At 32.5% G+C, this 19,255-nt stretch overlaps 1 protein-coding gene across 2 annotated transcripts in view; it reads left to right on the top strand.

Annotated features, from left to right (window-relative positions):
* Window positions 1-19,255, top strand: part of LOC126882950 (uncharacterized) — a 63,850-nt gene that overhangs the window by 27,386 nt on the left and 17,209 nt on the right. For both annotated transcript variants that reach the window (XM_050648029.1, XM_050648030.1), the window contains exon 2: window positions 5,390-5,751. In XM_050648029.1, the coding sequence (XP_050503986.1) occupies window positions 5,390-5,751 (362 nt within the window). The remainder of the gene's footprint in view (window positions 1-5,389; window positions 5,752-19,255) is intronic.

Below are 19,255 nucleotides of genomic sequence, written 5' to 3' on the forward strand. Positions count from 1 at the left end.
AACGAAAATTGGTATGCTTATTTACTTTTAAGAGATGAATCGATTCCATCCATTGCAAATTTTTAGTACTGGTCATAGGCGTCCGTTTTGGGTAGAGCAACGGGTATTTTATCGCATAACTTTTTTGTTCTTAACTTTTATGCATTTCTGACACCGGATTATTAAATTGTGAGGTATTCTAGTACTAAAAGGTACTCTTGCTTTAAGTCGGTAGGACACACCGTTTTCTAGAAAAATCGATTTGAAAGCTTTTCGTTCTTGGAATTTGAAAAAAAATTGAAAGAACTTTTCAACAAAAACGAAGTATTTTACAAACATGAAATAAGAGTAACTTTTAGTACTCGAATACCTCATAATTTAATAATCTAGTGTCAAAAATACTCAAAAATTCAAGACAAGAAAGGTATGCTATAAAATAACGGTTGACCTACCCAAAACGGACGTCTATGACCAGTACTAGAAATTCGCATTTAATGAAATCGATTTATCTCTGGAATATAAATAAATGTAGCAGTTTTCGTCTTTCTAAACAGTTTTTTTTTGAAATTTTTTTTTAATTGATAAAGCGAAAAATTTTCAAATCGATTTTGATAGTCTAACTAGTGTTGAAGCTGTCTAACTCATTATTAAGGCGTTTTGTATTCCAATGTTCTACCCATATTTCTAGCTCTGCATCTATTCCATCTATTTCATAGTGGTTTAAGGATTGTCTCAGTTGTTCTAATTTAAGGCAATTTAAATCAATTTTTGAAAAATGCTTGGGATGCAGAAGACTATTTTCTTCGGAAGACCGTGTCTCTAGAGAAGATATGATAGAATCCAGATACGGAAGAATCATTGATCGCCTCCAGTATTCACTAGGCGTATCAGCTGGTTGATTGCTTCTATGCTGTTGCTTGTTTGCAGTTCTAGGGGTAAATAATTCAAAAGCACATTCTTCGGCTTTCTTATTGGCTTCATGCAATAAAGTGTTTGTTACGTTCTCTGCGTTCTGTCTGTGTTTTTTTTTAAATATTCATGATTTGACGAATATGTTCCGCTACCTTTTAAACATTAGTTTGCGCAGATGGTACGCGGTTGACTATAGGCTCTAGGCATTCAGAATATTTTGCAATCAAAATGACAGCGACGATAAATCCTGACGTGCATGCCGCAGAATGCAACTGATAAGATGTTTTTCTAGTGACCAAATTTCCTTCAACGGAGAGGATTTGCAAGGCCTGTACAATTTCAATGAAATCATATTCCTTCTTAATACTGATTCACGGAAGAATTTGGTTATATCTTTAATAGTCGCAATAGTATTTCGCACTTCATTTAAACGATTCAAATCGTTCACAACTAAATTTAATCTGTGTGACGCACAGTGAAAAAAAAAAGATTCGAATAGAAAGAAAATACGAATTCAGGGGTGGTTGCTGTTGCTTTCAGATTTAAAAAATATTAGGTAAATCAAATAATAGCAGATTTCAAATTGTCATTACAGTTTTGTTAAGTTTATGTGGGTTTTTCGTCTCAGCTAGAATGTAGAAACAGAGTGGTTGCATTCAAAATCAAGATTAAGTTACAAATTTGTATTTTTCTGTATTGCTTATTCACCAATTTTACACTCGCCTCGTCCTCTCTAAGGGGGGCCTGCTGCCCCCACCTGCCCCTCTCTGTGGACGCCCATGCATATTTATATTCTGAGGTTACCACTTTAACCTGTGTGCTAGTTCCAACTACTCAGCAGAATGCACTGAAGATGTTTTAATTTAGAACGAAAACGTTTTGCAATACATTTGGATGACATTTTAAGAAGTTTTTTAATAAACTATTTTATACCAATATACAACTTGAAGTTTTTTACTTCTGTATGAGTTTTTTAAACTATGGTATACAGCCAGCTACTGAGATTTTCACATACTCTGGGCTAATTAGCAAAATTCATGGAAAAGTTATTTACCAGCAATTTTATTGCTGAAATCGAATTATAAGATCCTATATATTAATAATATAGGTATGAAAAGTCCGCAGATAGTGTGCTACTTTTTTTATAAACAAAATGGCGCCGACAAATCGTATTTTTTTCAATTATTGCTCTATAACTCCAAAGATTTTAACTTTACAACAAAAACACTCAAATAAAAATTCACCGCAATTGAATTCTGCATAGAGATATGTTTTTCACGATTTGCTCCGACGAAAATTTTCCTCGGAAAATGCGGGTTTTCCTAACAAAAACTATAATTTTCAAATAAAGTTTTAGGTATGTAATTATTAATCAATAAATAAATAACTTAGTGACATCAAAGATTTCTTGGTATAGATTGTAATTCCAGAAGCCGGTGAAAATTAAACGAATATTTTAGCAACAATTCAATTGTTAATTAACAATTTACGATCACAATAATAACCAAAATAATCACGATACATTGATCAAACTTATAAAGATTATAAAGATGAGATGCTTGTTTAATATTTTATCGACAAAATATAAATTTTTCTTTTTTTTGCGTAATCTTTAAATTTTGAAAAAAAAAAATAGTTATAATACGTTGGTCTAATTAGTAAAGTACAAAGAAAGGTTATTTACCAGCAATTTTATTGCTTTAATCGAATTATAAGCTCCTATATATTATTAATATAGGTATGCAAAGTCCACAGATAGTGTGCTACTTTTTTTATAAACAAAATGGCGCCGACAAATCGTATTTTTTTCAATTATTGCTCTATAACTCCGAAGATTTTAACTTTACACCAAAAATAATCAAATAAAAATTCACCCCAATTTAATTCTACATAAAGGCAGGTTTTTCCCGATTTGCTCCGACGAAAATTTTTCTCGGAAAATGTGGGTTTTCCCAACAAAATCTCGAATTTTCAAATAAATTTTTTGGGCCAGTAATTATTTATCAATAATTATATAGCTTGATGAAATAAAAGCTTTCTTGGTATAGATTATAAATTCAGAAGCCGGTAAAAATGAAACGAATATTTTAGCAACAATTCAATTGTTAATTAACAATTTACAGTCGCAATAACAACCAAAATAATCATGAGACATTGATCAAACTTAGAAAGATTATAAAGGTGTGATGCCTATTTAATATTTTGTCGACAAAATATAAATTTTTCATTTTTTTGCATAATCTTTAAATGTTTAAAAAAAATTGTTATAAACAAATTAAAATTTCTTAGAAATTGTTTCTAAGTGTATAATATATGTGTTGTATATATTGTATTATATTCTAATTTTAAAAAATACTTAAAATGCGTATTCCATAGGTCTTGAAAATGAATGCTTTAAATAATTTTTGCAACCATTTGCAAAAAAGTTAGGAAACAGCAAAATAAATATACGATATCTCCATTGTTTATAATTTGTTTTAATTGTTTCAAAGATTGAAAGTGAGTCTATGGTACAGTCTAATTACTCACAAAGAATGTCAAAAATTAGTGCAATCAAAGATTAAAAATACTTTTTTTTGTAATTTTTAGCGCGAAAGTAGGCTTGATACAGAGCCGGAGATAAAATGTTCACTCGAAGCGACTGACACGCTTAAACTCGCGCGAGTTGTGTATGTGGGCGGGTAGCTACAGTACTGTATTATTCTACTTTCGCGCGTGTAAATTACAAAAAAATATATATATAATCTTTAATTAAAATATAACCGTTAAGCTGATAATTGATATTGTTTTATAAATAATTAACTTGTACTTTAAACTCACTTCTACGCTTTGAAAGAATTAAAAAAAATTATTAACTCCGTAGTAATCGTATGTTTACTTTGCTGTTTCATAACTTTTTTGCAAATGGCTGCAAAAAAGTTTTAAAGCATTCATTTTCAAGATATTTGAAATGCGCATTTTAGCTATTTTTTAAAATTATAATATAATAAAAACTTTCTGAGAAACGTTAATTTGTTTATAACTATTTTTTTAAACATTTAAAGATTACGCAAAAAAATAAAAAATTTATATTTTGTCAACAAAATGTTAAATAGGCATCTCATCTTTATAAGATTTCAAAGTTTGATCAGTGTATCATAATTATTTTGGTTATTATTGCGACCGTAAATTATTAATTAACAATTGAATTGTTACTAAAACATTCGTTTAATTTTCACCAGCTTCTGGAACTATAATCTAAACCAAGAAGGCTTTTAAGTCACCAAATTATTTAATTATTGGTAAATAATTATTTATCTAAAACTTTATTTGAAAATTAAAGATTTTGTTGGGAAAACCCGCATTTTCCGAGGAAAATTTTCGTCGGAGCAGATCGCGAAAAACAAGTTTCTATGCAGAATTTAATCACGGTGAATTTTTATTTGAGTGTTTTTGTTGTAAAGTTAAAATCTTCGGAGTTCTAGAGCAATAATTGAAAAAAACACGATTTTCGGGCGCCATTTTGTTTATAAAAAAAGTAGCACACTATCTGAGGACTTTGCATACCTATATTATTAATATTCTCCTTTTCATGAACATTTTTCAGTGCGTCACAAATTATAGAAAAAAACGTAAGTCCGTGATAATACACATTTATGACATTTATTCTAACGTGACATTTTAGTTAAATCTGACAGTTGTCAAATTTTATTTTCAATTTGGAATAAAACCAAATCAATTGTGTCTATTGCATTTATAAAATGGTATTTTCTTTCATTTGTATAGTCTTATAAATTGTACAGATTATATTGATAATATTATTATTTTATTTAATAAATAATTCTTTTTTGATTATGGCGCCATCTATCGACAACTAGAATAATCACCGAACTAGAATAATTACCGAAGTATTCCCAGACGTGCCTTTTTCTCTGTCACATACAATTTAATGCGTTAGAGAGAAATCGAAAAACTGTGACGCACTGAAAGATGATCATGAGAAAAAGAATATATAGGATCTTATAATTCGATTCCAGCAATAAAATTGCTGGTAAATAACTTTTCCCAAAAATGGCCTATTCTCCGATAATCAGCCCAGACTAACATTGATTTCATAATTGTTAACTTTATACCAGGGAAAAATTGGGAAAATAGGGAAAAATTGGCTAAAAGTAGCGTACAACAAAAAACAATGGAAAGGAAGACTTAAAGAGGCTTATGTTCAGATGTAGACGTGAATGGCTAGACGAAGAAGAAGAAGAACTTTATACCTAATCTCTTATAATGATGCTCATTTGGCATTTGATTATTTTAATGTATTCCAGGAATATTTGATACTTTAATATTCCAGTTAATTAAATTTAGTTTAATTTATAATTCCAGTAAAGTAAAAAATTATAATTAGATTTTAAACCCAAATTAATACCTTGATGATATTAGCACTGAAAACTTTCTATAATAGCAAACGTTTTTTTATACGAAACGGTCCTGATTTACTAACTTTCACATTTATCCACAGGACAATACTTCTGCTTATGCTCCTGCTGTCGGTAGGCGTCGTTTGGGGTAGATCCTCCCTAGAAGAAGACCGAGACTATTTCCAGCCCTTTCTTACCTCTTCGCAGAAACGTCGAGTATGCGTCGAGCTCTGTTTATCAGGGTTGGGCGGCCGCACCTGCGGAGACGACTGCTCCGACATTCTCCCGCAGGACCTTCCTATCCAGTCCCGTGTGGGCGACAGGACAGACAGCGATACTGAGAAAAATGTCACGCGAAGCGACTCATGCACTTTTCTTTGTAACAATAATTTGGGGGATCCATTGTGTGCTTGTGATAACGTGAACGTTAGTAGGAAGCCAGAAGAAGTGGACTTTTTGCAAAGTAAGTAGATTTAACCATAATAATAATAGTACCATGTAAAAACTTTATTAATTTTCTTTATTATTTGTGGATTAAAATTGAATTATTGCTATAACAAATATCTGTGAAGGTAATCTGGGGAAGATATACAATATATGGGATGAGAGAGATAAAGGGCTAATTAGTAATATCTTGAGAACTTAGGGTAACTGCATAATGAAAGTTGGAATTAGGGGTTTTGAAGAGTGAACTATTTAATGAAAATATTTTCAGCTATTTTCTACTTCTTGTTTTACCGGAAGTTGCTTATAACTTCTTCTTTTTTTTAATTAAATGGGACACCCTGTACATTTTTACATTTTTGGATGGTCTTTGATATCTTGTTTGTTAAAATATGAGATTCTGAAATATTATACAGGGTAATTTAAAAGATAATTACGTGTTTTTATTAATTTCATAGCAACATTCACACCCTGTAGAATTGTACTGATTTGACATCAAAAACTCTATTTATGTTCAAATGATTTTTACTATAGTTTACTATTAGCGATATTAATATAGCGAATAGGGCTTTTCATCGATTGTCATTTGTTTCGAGCTTCTGTCATGTGTTGTATAATCTGTGTATAACATTAATATAAACGGATTATACGACATATGACAGAAGCTCGAACCAAATGACTGTGAATAAACAGCCATATTGTTTAATTTTAGTATACAGGTTTGGTCGAAATTCGGAATGAGTTTTATTATAGTCGGTTCGCTAAACTCAGACACAACTGGCTAGTGATTTTAGTAGATAATTTTTTGTTTTTATCAGTTTGGCCAAAATTGGCAAAATTACTAACTGTTTAGTATTTATTCAATATTTAGTAAATATTTTTTGCCAATTTTACCAAAATTTGCAAAATTACTTATAGGGCAGTCAATGAGGTTATTTGGCTCCAAATTCCATCCTACTACATCGATTTACTTGATATTTTCACAGTAAGTAGAGCATAGCTCGGGAAACAAAGTCTACCTTATGCCGATGCGCGCTTTTATCTTGGGGATGGTTCCCACCCCTTCTCGTGGGTGGAAATTTTTTTGGTTAAAATAACCACGGAAGTAGCTAGAAAACCTCATTCTAAGCAAAAACTGTTTTATAATTTTTTTTAAACTTAATACTTTTTGAGTTATTCGTGGTTGAAAATTGGGCGTTTTCATTGAAAAATTACACGTTTTCGGACGGTTTTTTGCGAATACCTTAAAAACGATGCATCTAACGAAAAAAACTATATAAAATATTTTTGTAGCCTATAAAAAACAAAGAGATTCTTTCCTTCGTAAATCTTCTAGTTATAATACAAAAAGATATATGGTAGGTGAGAAGAGTTTGTATTTTTGGTGCATGCTCAAATCGGTGTATTCAACTTGAAATAAAAGAGAAACGGTCGATTTTAGGTGTATAATGCTACTAATACCTTTTATAGTACTTGAAAAGACCTTTAAAATGAGCAAAATGAAATGTCAACTATATTCAAACTAAGCGAGGTATGCTGCAAAAAATTGATAACTAATGTATTATAAGAACAAGTGAGAAGTGTATTTAACCCCTCGTCCATCAGAATTTAAATGCATCGTTTTTCTTCTACAATACTTTTTATTATAGTGTTATTTCTATGTTCTAAAACTTGTACGGGTTTAAAATGAATGGGTTTTTAAAAAAATAAGATCAAATTATAGAGGGCATTTTTAAATTTTCTTAAAAATCTTCTTTTTCACTATGTAACTCGAAAATGATAAGAGATACGAAATAAAGATACCACACAACAATGAAGCGTTTTGTTAGATAAACATTTTGTTTTAGTTTTTTTATTATTTATTTCTTATCATTTTCAAGTTAAATGTAAAAAAAAGATTTTTAAGAAAATTTAAAAATGCGCTCTATAAATTGATCTTATTTTTTTTTTAAAAACCATTCATTTCAAACCCTTCCAACTTTTGAACATAGAAATAACATTATGACAAAAGGTATTGTAGAGGAAAAATTAAGCATTAAAATGTTGGTAAATGAGGGGTTAAATATACTTCAATTTTTTTTAAAATACATTAGTCATCAATTTTTTTTGCAACATATCTCGCTTAATTTGAATGTAATCGACCTATAATATTGCTCATTTTAAAGGTTTTTCAAGAAATACAAAAGGTATTGGTAGCATTATATACCTAAAATCGACCGTTTCTCTTTTATTTCAAGTTAAACACACCGATTTGAGCATGCACCAAAAAACAAACTCCTTTCACCTACCATATCTCTTTTTGTATTACAACTAGAAGATTTATGAAGGAAGTAATCTCTTTATTTTCTAATAAGCTACAAAAATGTTTTATATAGTTTTTTTAGTTAGATGCATAATTTTTAAGGTATTCACAAAAAAACGGTTCGAAAAGGTGTTACGTTTCAATGAAAATAGCCAATTTTCAACCACGAACAACTCAAAAATATTTAGTTTACAAAAAAATTATAGAACAGTTTATGCTTAGAATGAGGTTCTATAGCCACTTCCGTGGTTATATAAATCAAGAAATTTTCCACCCCCGAGAAGGGGTGGGAACCGCCCCCAAGATAAAAGCGCACATCAGCAGAGGGTAGACTTTGAATTAGGAGATAAGTAGAGGCTATTCCCAAAATTTCATTAAAATCCATGCAGTAAGATAGATTTCGGAGGTAATATCTAATTCTTGCTCCAATTGACTGGCGTATTACTAAAATCACTAGCCAGTTGTGTCTGAGTTTAGCGAGCCGACTATAACTGGAATGCCCTGTATTTTGGTATTGTAATGAAATGATATTTTATGGTAGTTTTATATCTCGAATTCGAATATCCTATAACTTAGTGCTTTAATTTTTGAGTTATTCGTGATTTTTTAAGCCAAACATTAATTGCAATAAAAATTACGCGAAATTTTATTAGGTTGGCCGTGAAAATATTCAATTATAAAATTTTTTTGAAATAAATACATATTAATTGAATGACTTAATTTAATAATTTAATTTTACAGTTATTAATGTTGTTCACCTTGCATCTTCGTCTAATATCTGTACTTCTAGATCTGTCCGATAGTGTCTTACCATCAATTTTTCGAAAATTTTCCATTGCTGCTGTTTCTAGGATTCTTTTTGTTCCCTCTGTATCTGGCCGTGATTCTGCCGCTTATGTCATTATTGACCTGATGACCGTTTTGTAAATTCTACCTTTCATTTCTTTTCCAACATTGTTATTTCTCCAAATTGTTTCATTCAGGCATAGCAACCTGCGGCACTCGTTATTCTATTCACTTGATCTTCCACTTCTGTTAGAATAGAATAGGATAGAAATATGCTTTATTGTCATGAAAAATTGTACAATTTTATCGACAAAGCTTATAATAAGTCAAGAAAACAAAACAATAACAATCCAATTTACTAAAACTACATAAATCGTCAATATATTTACAATAATAACAATAATAATGACGTTAAACAGAAGTAATCAATTGCAAAATTTAAGTAAATTGCAAATACATAGTCTACCTAGTAATTAATAAGTTTAAAAGTTAAGATGCTGCATATGACACCCAAATATTGACAAAAAAATGATAATAAAAATACTACTTGTGCAAAGGGTACTGTAATTTCTTAGTTATTGATTAAGAAAATCTTCTACTGAATAATATGGTCTTTCAGATAGGTAGGCTTTTGCCAGTTTACGGAATTTGGGGAAAGATGCTGCAGATTTAAGTTGTAGAGGGAGATGGTTGTAAAGTTTTTTTGCGGAATATAATATAGATTTCTTTACTAACTCATAGGACGGGATCGGCATATAGACGTCAAACGTAGAATTTCTCGTGAAGTAGTCATGATTAGGTCTTGGTGGAAAGACATGTAGATGTTTACGAATTAAGCAAACAGTTTCTAAAATATACAAAGATGGAAGGGTTAAAATTCTGTGATCTTTGAAGTAACTTCTGCAATGTGTTGTTCTTCTGAGGCCAAACAGATATCTAATTGCTCTTTTTTGTAATTTTAAAATAACATCGAATTGGGCAGCTGTACCAGAACCCCAAAAAGGCAGACCATAACGAAGATGTGACTCGAACAAAGAAAAATATGTTATTTTGGAAGATGCTAAATTGAGTTCATTCGAAACAGATCTTATAGCATAGCAAGCTGAGAATAGTTTCTTCCTTAACAAATCGATATGGTGGGACCATTTAAGGTTGCTGTCTAAAAAAAAAAACCAAGACATTTTACAGAATCAACGGTACTGATCTGGCTTTTATTAAGAGGTAAGGGTTGAAGGACTCCTTTATAAGACAATGCTACTGCTTTATCTACGTTAAACGAGAGTAAATTAGAGTCAGACCGGGTTTTTATTGTAAGTAGATCCGAAGTTATAATAGCATGAAGAGTTGCAATATTTGAGTTGCTCCAAGTGATACTGGTATCATCAGCAAAAAGAAAGACTTTTTCATCGATTTTTAAACTAGTGATATCATTAATAAAGATAAGGAAAAGTAGAGGACCCAATACTGAACCTTAAGGTACCCCACATACAATGTTTTTGAGACTAGAGTCTGTATCATTTGCTCTAACCAGTTGTTTCGTATCATCCAAGTAAGATTGGAACCAATCTAAAGAAATACCTCGAATTCCGTAGAAATTTAGTTTTATTATCAAAATGTTATGATTTACACAATCAAAAGCTTTGGCGTAGTCACAAAAAACGGTGGCAGTGTGAAGATTATTGTTCAGTGCTTGATAAACCTCATGTAGTACAGAAAAGATGGCATCAGTGGTGCATTTATTATTTAAAAAGCCGAACTGATTTTGTGATAAAATGCTGTTTTCAACTAGAAAGGACATAAGTCGGGCTTTTATGAGTCTCTCAATAATTTTGGAGAGTACCGGTAGTAGTGCAATAGGTCTATAATTGCAGGTATTAGATATTTCACCACCCTTATGAAGAGGAATAATGATGACTGTCTTCAGGCACTCTGAAAATTTACCTTTCTCAAAGGAATCATTAATTAGTGAGATGAGGACTTCTAACACATTTTCTGGGAGATTAGAAAATATTTTTAACGATAGACCATCAGTACTACAGGAGGATTTGCTTTTGATACTATTGATTGTTTTTATAAAGAATGAATTCGAGACCTTTCTTGAATTAGAGAGATAAGCAATGGGATCTTGTTGTGGCAAAATAGTTGATGTAATATTTTTACTCACATTAACAAAGTATTCATTTAGATTTTCAGGGTCTGGAAGGGAAATTGTTTTAGCAGTGTGGGTGTTATTTCGAAGATCGTTTATTATGGACCAAGTTTCTTTTGCAACACTTTTTGAGCTTCCCAAACGGTTATGGTAGTTGTCTTTTTTAGCTGATTTTATAAGTTTAAGATAGGTTGCCCTGTACTTGGTGATATATTCAGTGATAGAGACGTTGGTAGTAAATTTCCTGATATAGAGAAGAGAACGCATATTCTTGGAAGATATTCGGATACCTTTAGTAGTTCAGGGTTTGCGATGTTTTGGCTTAATTGCAATTAAAGGAAATGCTTTATTGCAATTAATGCAAAAAAGCACTGAAATTATTATCCACGTTTCGAATTCCATTGTTTCCAAAATTATTATCCACGTTATCCATTGTTTCGAAGTTTCCGTAGCTATATAGTGTATTGCCTAGATATCTAACCTCCTTGTTCTATTTATCTGACCGTCCAGATCTAATTTACATCTTAGTAGATTTGCTGTTATAACCATGCAGTTTGACTTTTATGGGGACACTCACAAGTTACATTTTCTGGCGGTTATATTGAGAGAGCAGTATTGCATCGTCTGCATAGCAGATTATTTTAAGTTGTCTTTCTACCGTTTGGTATCCTTTTTTAGTTCGTACGTTTTTTATTATTTTATAATTTTATCAGTGATTAGGCTCGATAATAGAGGATTCAGGGAATATCCCTGTCTTATCCCATTGCTAGTTTCAATTGGGCCAGTTAGTTTTTTTACATTTACTTTTAATGTGTTTTTCTGGTAGATATTTTAGATCATTTTAATTATTCCTAGAGGTACCTCTCTTGATAAATGGATAACGCTCTTTAATTTGACCCTGCCAAATGCCTTCTTAAGATACACGAAACACAGATATGCCGGTTTTTTATATTCTAATGAGTGGTCTTGAACCTGCCTCATTATAAATATACTTCGGTGCACGATCTTCCCGACCTAACACCTTGTTGTTCTTCTGCTAATGTTATAATTTTATTGTTTGTTTGTTAACACTTCGGTAGTTAATTTTAATGTTTAAATAATGAATCCCTCTTAGTCCACTGAAATCTTACATTAAGGGTTGAATTTGTTAGAGAAGTCAGGTTATTTTTTAAATGTGCCAGTAAAAGCTTAACTTTAAGTTTTTGGGGTCGCCACCCGGCCGTCATCTTGGAAAAAGGGGTGCAAAGGGCACTGTATCTCGTAAACTAGCAACCCTACAGAAATTTTAATTACATATAAAATGTAGCAAATTAAATTTTCTACAATTTTATATCTATTACTTTTTATCGTCAAGTGACCAACAAAAAAATTATGAACAAAAATAAGAGAAAATTTTGTAAAAAGTTACCTTTTGGAGGTTAACTTTTTTCCGTCAATTTTACAATAAACTGACATCATAGCAATTTTGTAGGGTGTTTTTCCATTAGCATTATTCACAGAGGATGAAATGAGAAAAGGTACCAAATCATCTTTGTTTAACGACTTTACACCAATAGAACGACCCTGTAATAACAGCCACAGAAGCCACTTTGTTATCGATGGTGGTTTTCTGATACATTAAGTGGTTTGGAATAGAAATTCCTCTTGTAACAACATTATCTATAAGTATGTTCGGTACGTGCACCAACATTATGGATTGTCTACAAGTATAGTATTTGATGGCTATTCTGAAAATCCTGATATCGCAGGAACAAAATCATGGGAGCGCTTGCATCGCACTAAAAAGCACCAATCGACAGAAGTACAGTTTGTTAAGAGCACCGTACCAACATTATCGCAAGAAAGAATTCTTAGTAATGAAACGAACAAAGTTAACATCATATGCCTTCTGAAGTCTGCTCTATCAGAGGTGGGTTTTAGTGTCGACCAGGCTGAATCTGGTGCAGATGCTGTCATCGTCCGTTGTGCGCTTGCTGCATCAAAGTCATATGATTCGGTGACAGTGACAATCATAGCAGAAGACATCGACATCATTGTCTTGCTCACGGCATTAGGAAGAAATCAACCTAATGTATTTTTTAAAAACCTTTAAAAGGGGGTACGTCCGAAAATTGTACTGTCCTTCAAGTCAAGTTTTATATATGACGACGTAATTGCAGAGAATTTGTTGTTTCTCTATGCCTTCACAGGATGCGATACAACGTCAGCCTGTATAACATGGGCAAAGTAAAATTGATAAAAATTTTGCAAAAGCATTTTGAATTAATTAGTGGAACAACATTATTTGTCAGTGAAAAACTTAAGCCATCCTTACTCAGTATTGTTGGCGAACGTTTTTCATCTCTTTATATTGCGGAAATAAAGACGATTCTTTGGACACCCTGAGATAAAAACGATTCGCTAAGATAGTGACAAAAAATGCATTAAATCTCTCCTCACTTTCTCCAACATCAGATGCAGCTTTCACTCACAGTATCCGAGTGAATCACCAGATTCAGTCATGGCTCGGTAAACATTGCTATCCGAAAGATTGGGGCTGGAAAAGTCATGGAAAATATTGGATACCAATCCAAACTTCCAAGCCTCCAGCACCCTCCGAGCTTATGAAATTTGCATCTTTTGAAGATGCAAAGGAAACTGTGGAAGTGCGTGCGGTTGCCGAAATGCAGCCCTCAAATTTTCAGCTGTGTGCTGAATATTATTTTGTCTAGAAATTGTCCGTGGATTAGGCCCACTGGGGATACCACACAACAAAACGCTCCTCCAAACCTCATGGGTAGTGGGGAAAAGAGTCAAAAACAGTTTAATCATAGCATAGGAATATTAAGATCATAATCAGTTGTATGAATAAAAAAATATATGAATAGAAAATTAAGCCTAACGTTTTGTTTTTATTGCATCCCTATACAAAAACCCTCTACAAAATTGCAATAATGTTATTTTATTGTAAAATTAACTGAAAAAAGTTATAATCTCCAAAAGGAAACTTGTTAAAAAAAATTCACTTATTTTTGTTTATATCTTTTTTGTTGGTAACTTGACGATAAAAATAATAATAACAAAATTGTAGAAAATTTAATTTGCTACATTTCATATGTTATTAAATTTTCTGTAGGGTTGGTAGTTTACGAGATACAGCGCGAAACCCATTTGCACCCCTTTTCCAAGATGGCGGCAGGTGGACAAGGGTGGTGACCCCAAAAACTTGAACTGAAGCTTTTACTGACCCCCTACATATTAAAAAAAATAAAATTGACTCCTCTAACAAATGCGAGATATGGCCTAAAAAATGTAACATTTCAATGGTGTGTGTGTTCACAAAGAGGGGATGGCATTAGATGAACATTTTGCCACAGATATACATTTCAATGGACTATCTATAATTCTCCAGGTCCCACTTGTCTCTCCCTTTTTGAAGAGAAGTATTACAGTGCTTGATCTCCATTCTTGTGGTATTCTGTTTTGGTTTATTCTCAATTCAAAATAAGGGGTTTGCGGTATTGTAAAGAAGAGGGTTAATAAATAACAGCTGTGTATATCATGAAAAGATACAGAAATAATTACACTTTTATAAAAAAGAACTTTTTTGTAATAAAACGTTTTTTATTATTTATAGGAGAGAATATAAAATAATTTAACAATATAAAATACTTAAAATTCCAAAAATTACACTATAATAAAAAAGTACTATTTATAATACCAAGGTTGTTTAAAATGGTATATATAATATTTCTTCTTCTTCTTTTTGTATAGACATGACTCTGTCTGTTTTTTCAATGTGCCTCTAGTAAGTTGTCGTTCCATCGTTTTCGTGGTCTTCCCACTGATCGTCTTCCTATTGGGGAACCGTCTCTCGCTGTCCTGACTACCCTATTTGTTGTCATTCGGCTTATGTGGTCATTCCATTTGCTTCTTCTGTTTCTTACCCAGTTATTAATGTTATCCACCTTGCATCTCCGTAGTATATCTGTACTTCTAGCTCTGTCCCATAGAGTCTTACCATCGATTTTTCGAAGGTTTTCATCTCCGCTGTTTCGAGCAATCTTTTTGTCCTCTCTGTGTCGGGTCGTGTTTCTGCCGCGTATGTCATTATTGGTCTGATGACTGTTTTGTAAATTCTGCCTTTCATTTCTTTTCCGATATTTTTATTTATCCATATTGTGTCATTCAGGCAACCAGCGGCTCTGTTTGCTCTATTCACTTGATCTTCCACTTCTGTTTCGAGCCTTCCATAGCTAGATAGTGTGATGCCTAGATATTTAAACTCCATCACTTGTTCTATTATCTGACCTTTCAGCTCCAATTTACATCTTATTGGATCTGTTGTTATAACCATGCATTTGTCTTTTTTGAGGAAATTAACATGTTAAATTTTCTGGCGATTATGTTGAATTGGTGCAGCATACGTTGTAAATTATCTTCACTTTGAGAGATTAGTATTGCATCGTCCGCATAGCAGATTATTAAATTTTAAGTTGTTTTTCTGCCATTTGGTATCCTTTTTTAGTTCTTACTTTTTTTATTATTTCGTCCATGATCAGGTTGAACAATAAAGGACTCAAGGAATCCCCTGTCTTATCCCATTGCCGGCTTCAATTGGGTCAGTTAGTTCATCTTCCACTTTTACTTTTATTGTGTTGTGGTAGATGTTTTCTATCGTTTTAATTATTCCCAGAGGTACCTCACTCGAGTATAACAAGTAGGTAACGTCCTTTAATGTAACTCTGTCAAATGCTTTCTTAAGGTCCATATATAATAAGGTCCATATAATAATTAACTTATAAAATATAAGTTCGAACTAGGGAACTCTCGATCTGCAGTCTAATGCTACTGACCCACCATCAATTTGTAGATATCGATTTATAAACGTATGTACTTTAAAATATCATTGCATTAGTCACATTTTTAATATAGGTTAAAATAAAAAAAAATCGATTTATCCATGCAGGGTGATTGATTAGTGGGGTAAAGCTCCGTAGATCCGTTACAGTAATAGATAGCAATAAAAGTTAATAACAAAAATTGTAACCAAGCATAGAGAAGGGTCACAGCATACAGCGATCACGGTCACTAAGGTATCTTTGATTTCGCTGCGGGATTTCCCTTCTAAAACAGGAGTCGAATCACCGACTGATATGGTTCTTTTTTCATTTTTTCAAAATCCCCAAACACACTTTGCTTACTATGATTACTATTGTATTTGAGTACCGGTAATCATAATATGAGGTAATCATGATATTATCGAAAATCGTATTTCTCAGTAGGTAGGTATTTTGTATAGGTATTCCGATATAACAAGTATTCATTTACAGTATTTGTTACTTTGATTACTATGATTACTTTTGTTACTTTTGTATTTGAGTACCGGTAATTATATCTAAAATCGTATTTCTCAGTAGCATTGATTTGATTATTAACTAGTAGGTAGGTATTTTGTATGTCTCCCCTAAATGCCCTGCTCTGATTCTAATAAAACCAATGCAATACATACAAAATTACAGTTGTTGATCATACTGTAGAAACATTATCATTTCCATATTTTTCCGGTCATTCTAGAAAGTACTTAATCTAATGTACTGGTTGTTGATACAATAGTCATTACTCGCTCTGATGCGACTGGTACGAAGTAATCAGAGTAATCAAAGTAATCAAAGTAGATACAATAGTCGTTACTCGCTCTAATACGATTGGTACGAAGTAATCAGAGTAATCAAAGTAATCAAAGTAATCAAAGTAGATACAATAGGGCTTTTCATCGATTGTCATTTGTTTCGAGCTTCTGTCATATGTTTTATAATCTTTGTAATATAATAAATATACACGGATTATGCGACATATGACAGAAGCTCGAAACAACTGACTGTGAATGAAAAGCCCTATTGTCGTTACTTGGTCTGATACGATTGGTACGAAGTAATCAGAGTAATCAAAGTAATCAAAGTAATCAAAGTAATCAAAGTAGATAAAATAGTCGTTACTCGGTCTGATACGATTGGTACGAAGTAATCAGAGTAGTCAAAGTAGTCAAAGTAGATACAGTAGTCGTTACTCGCTCTGATACGATTGGTACGAAGTAATCAGAGTAATCAAAGTAATCAAAGTAATCAAAGTAGATACAATAGTCGTTACTCGCTCTAATACGATTGGTACGAAGTAATCAGAGTAATCAAAGTAATCAAAGTAGATACAATAGTCGTTACTCGCTCTGATACGATTGGTACGAAGTAACGAAGTAATCAGATTTATCAAAGTAACGATTTGCCTCTCTGTATATGTAGTAATCGTTACTTTCGGTATTCGTAAATAACGAGTACTTTGTAACGAATAGTTACTTTTTCAACATCACTAAAACACACCCTCTTACACACGCGGTCAAAACAAAACTACGAACTACGAGTCCAATTTGGCTTACATTTTGACAAATGCCGTCTACAAGAATGTATTACACGATGGTAGTTTTCTCTTGCGATAGTGACGCCATCGGGCGGAGAGGCTAAGTACTGATCGGACCACTATATAATATTTTATTCATATAATAAATAATATATTAGTTCATATTTTGAGTTCGCAAACTCACATTATTCTTACAAAATATTTTTTCTTTTATCTTAATAGTGAATGTTAATCTGATTTTTTCTTATGTGTAATTCGATCTCCTTAAAAACCGTTTTGAAATATCTAACATATAGTGCCAGGCTAGCCAGACTTTTTCATTCTCCGTTAACATCTCGAGTATGAAGCATACATTTTTGTGAATGTTAAAATATAACATCATCATCATCATCATTGGCGCTACAACTCTTCGTGAGTCTTTACCGCGTTTACTATTGCCTTCCATGTTTCTCCGTCCTGTGCCACTAATTCCCATTGTCGCACTCCCATTTTTTCTAGATCTTCTTTGACTGCATCTTTCCACCTTTTTCTAGGCCGCCCTACAACAGTCCATCTTCCATCTGGCCTTTCCCAGAATACATTGTTTATAAGGCGATTGTCGTTATTGCGTATCACATGCCCTGCCCATCTGAGTCTATTAGCTTTTATATATCTGACTAGATTTTCTTTTCCGAATAGAGACTCTAGCTCGTTATTGTATCTGTTCCTCCATTCGTTTGTCACGCTGTCTCTACAACGGTCATATATCATTCGAAGAATTTTACGTTCCCACACCAGCAATTTATTTACTTCTCTTTTTGTCAGCGTCCATGTTTCGCTTCCATACGCGACTGCTGGTCGTATTATGGTTTTATATATCTGGATTTTTGCACCTCGTGAAAGAAGTTTTGCTAGTCACCTTTGAAAGAAAAATCTTGCGACACATATATAAGGGCACAAAAGAAAATGGAATTTGGCGAAGAAGGTACAACTTTGAACTATACGAAATATACCAGGATCCAGATATCATAACATTCATTAAAATAGGACGGCTGCGTTGGATGGGACATGTAGAAAGAATGGAAGAAGGCGAAATACCAAACAAAATATTCAAACAGATGCCAGTAGGAAAAAGAACAAGAGGAAGACCGAAGCTGAGATATTTAGAACAAATAGAAAATGATATAAAAACCTTAACCTAAAAACCTAAAAACAGATCAGAGTGGAGAAGAATCCTGATGAAAGAAGTTTTGACTTCATTAGATGTTTCATTGCAAAGAAAGATCTGTTTCCTGCTATTATTCGCGTTTCAGCTTCTCGCTCTAATTTGTTATCATTTGTGATTGTTGCTCCTAGATATTTAAATTCTTTAACCACTTCGAAGTTATGATCGTTTATAGAAATCAGGTGAACAGGGAAAGTGTACTTTTGAAGTGTGTAAAACAAATAATTCCTAGCTGAGCGCTTTCGGCTTATAAAGCCATCTTCGGAGCTGTGGTCAAAAGGTTCAAAATACCACTATGAAGAGAGATGGATCCCATGTACGATATACAAAAAATACTTCAATTACTTGTGCAGTTTTTTAATGATGGAAAAAATATAGAAAAAAACCTTGTCTGTCTGTTGAAAAAAGGTGGTCAATTCTTGCTGTTCTTAGTCGGAAACGTTCAAAAACATATATATTACAAGCACAAAGGACTTTCACGAAAAACTACATTACAGATAACGAAAATTTGGTCATGGTAAGGTCAAGAGACCTTACCATCTGATGTGTGCTCTGTCAGTATGAAGAATTCTTTATACTGACACAGCACATTCAGCACAGAGATTCCTCTGTAATTCATGCATGATTCCTTCTTTCCTTTCTTGTGTATTGGTACAATAATACTACCACACCATTCTTTCGGCATAATT

The sequence above is a fragment of the Diabrotica virgifera genome, chromosome 4 (genome assembly GCF_917563875.1).
Source record: "Diabrotica virgifera virgifera chromosome 4, PGI_DIABVI_V3a".
Classification (NCBI taxonomy): Eukaryota; Metazoa; Arthropoda; class Insecta; order Coleoptera; family Chrysomelidae; genus Diabrotica; species Diabrotica virgifera.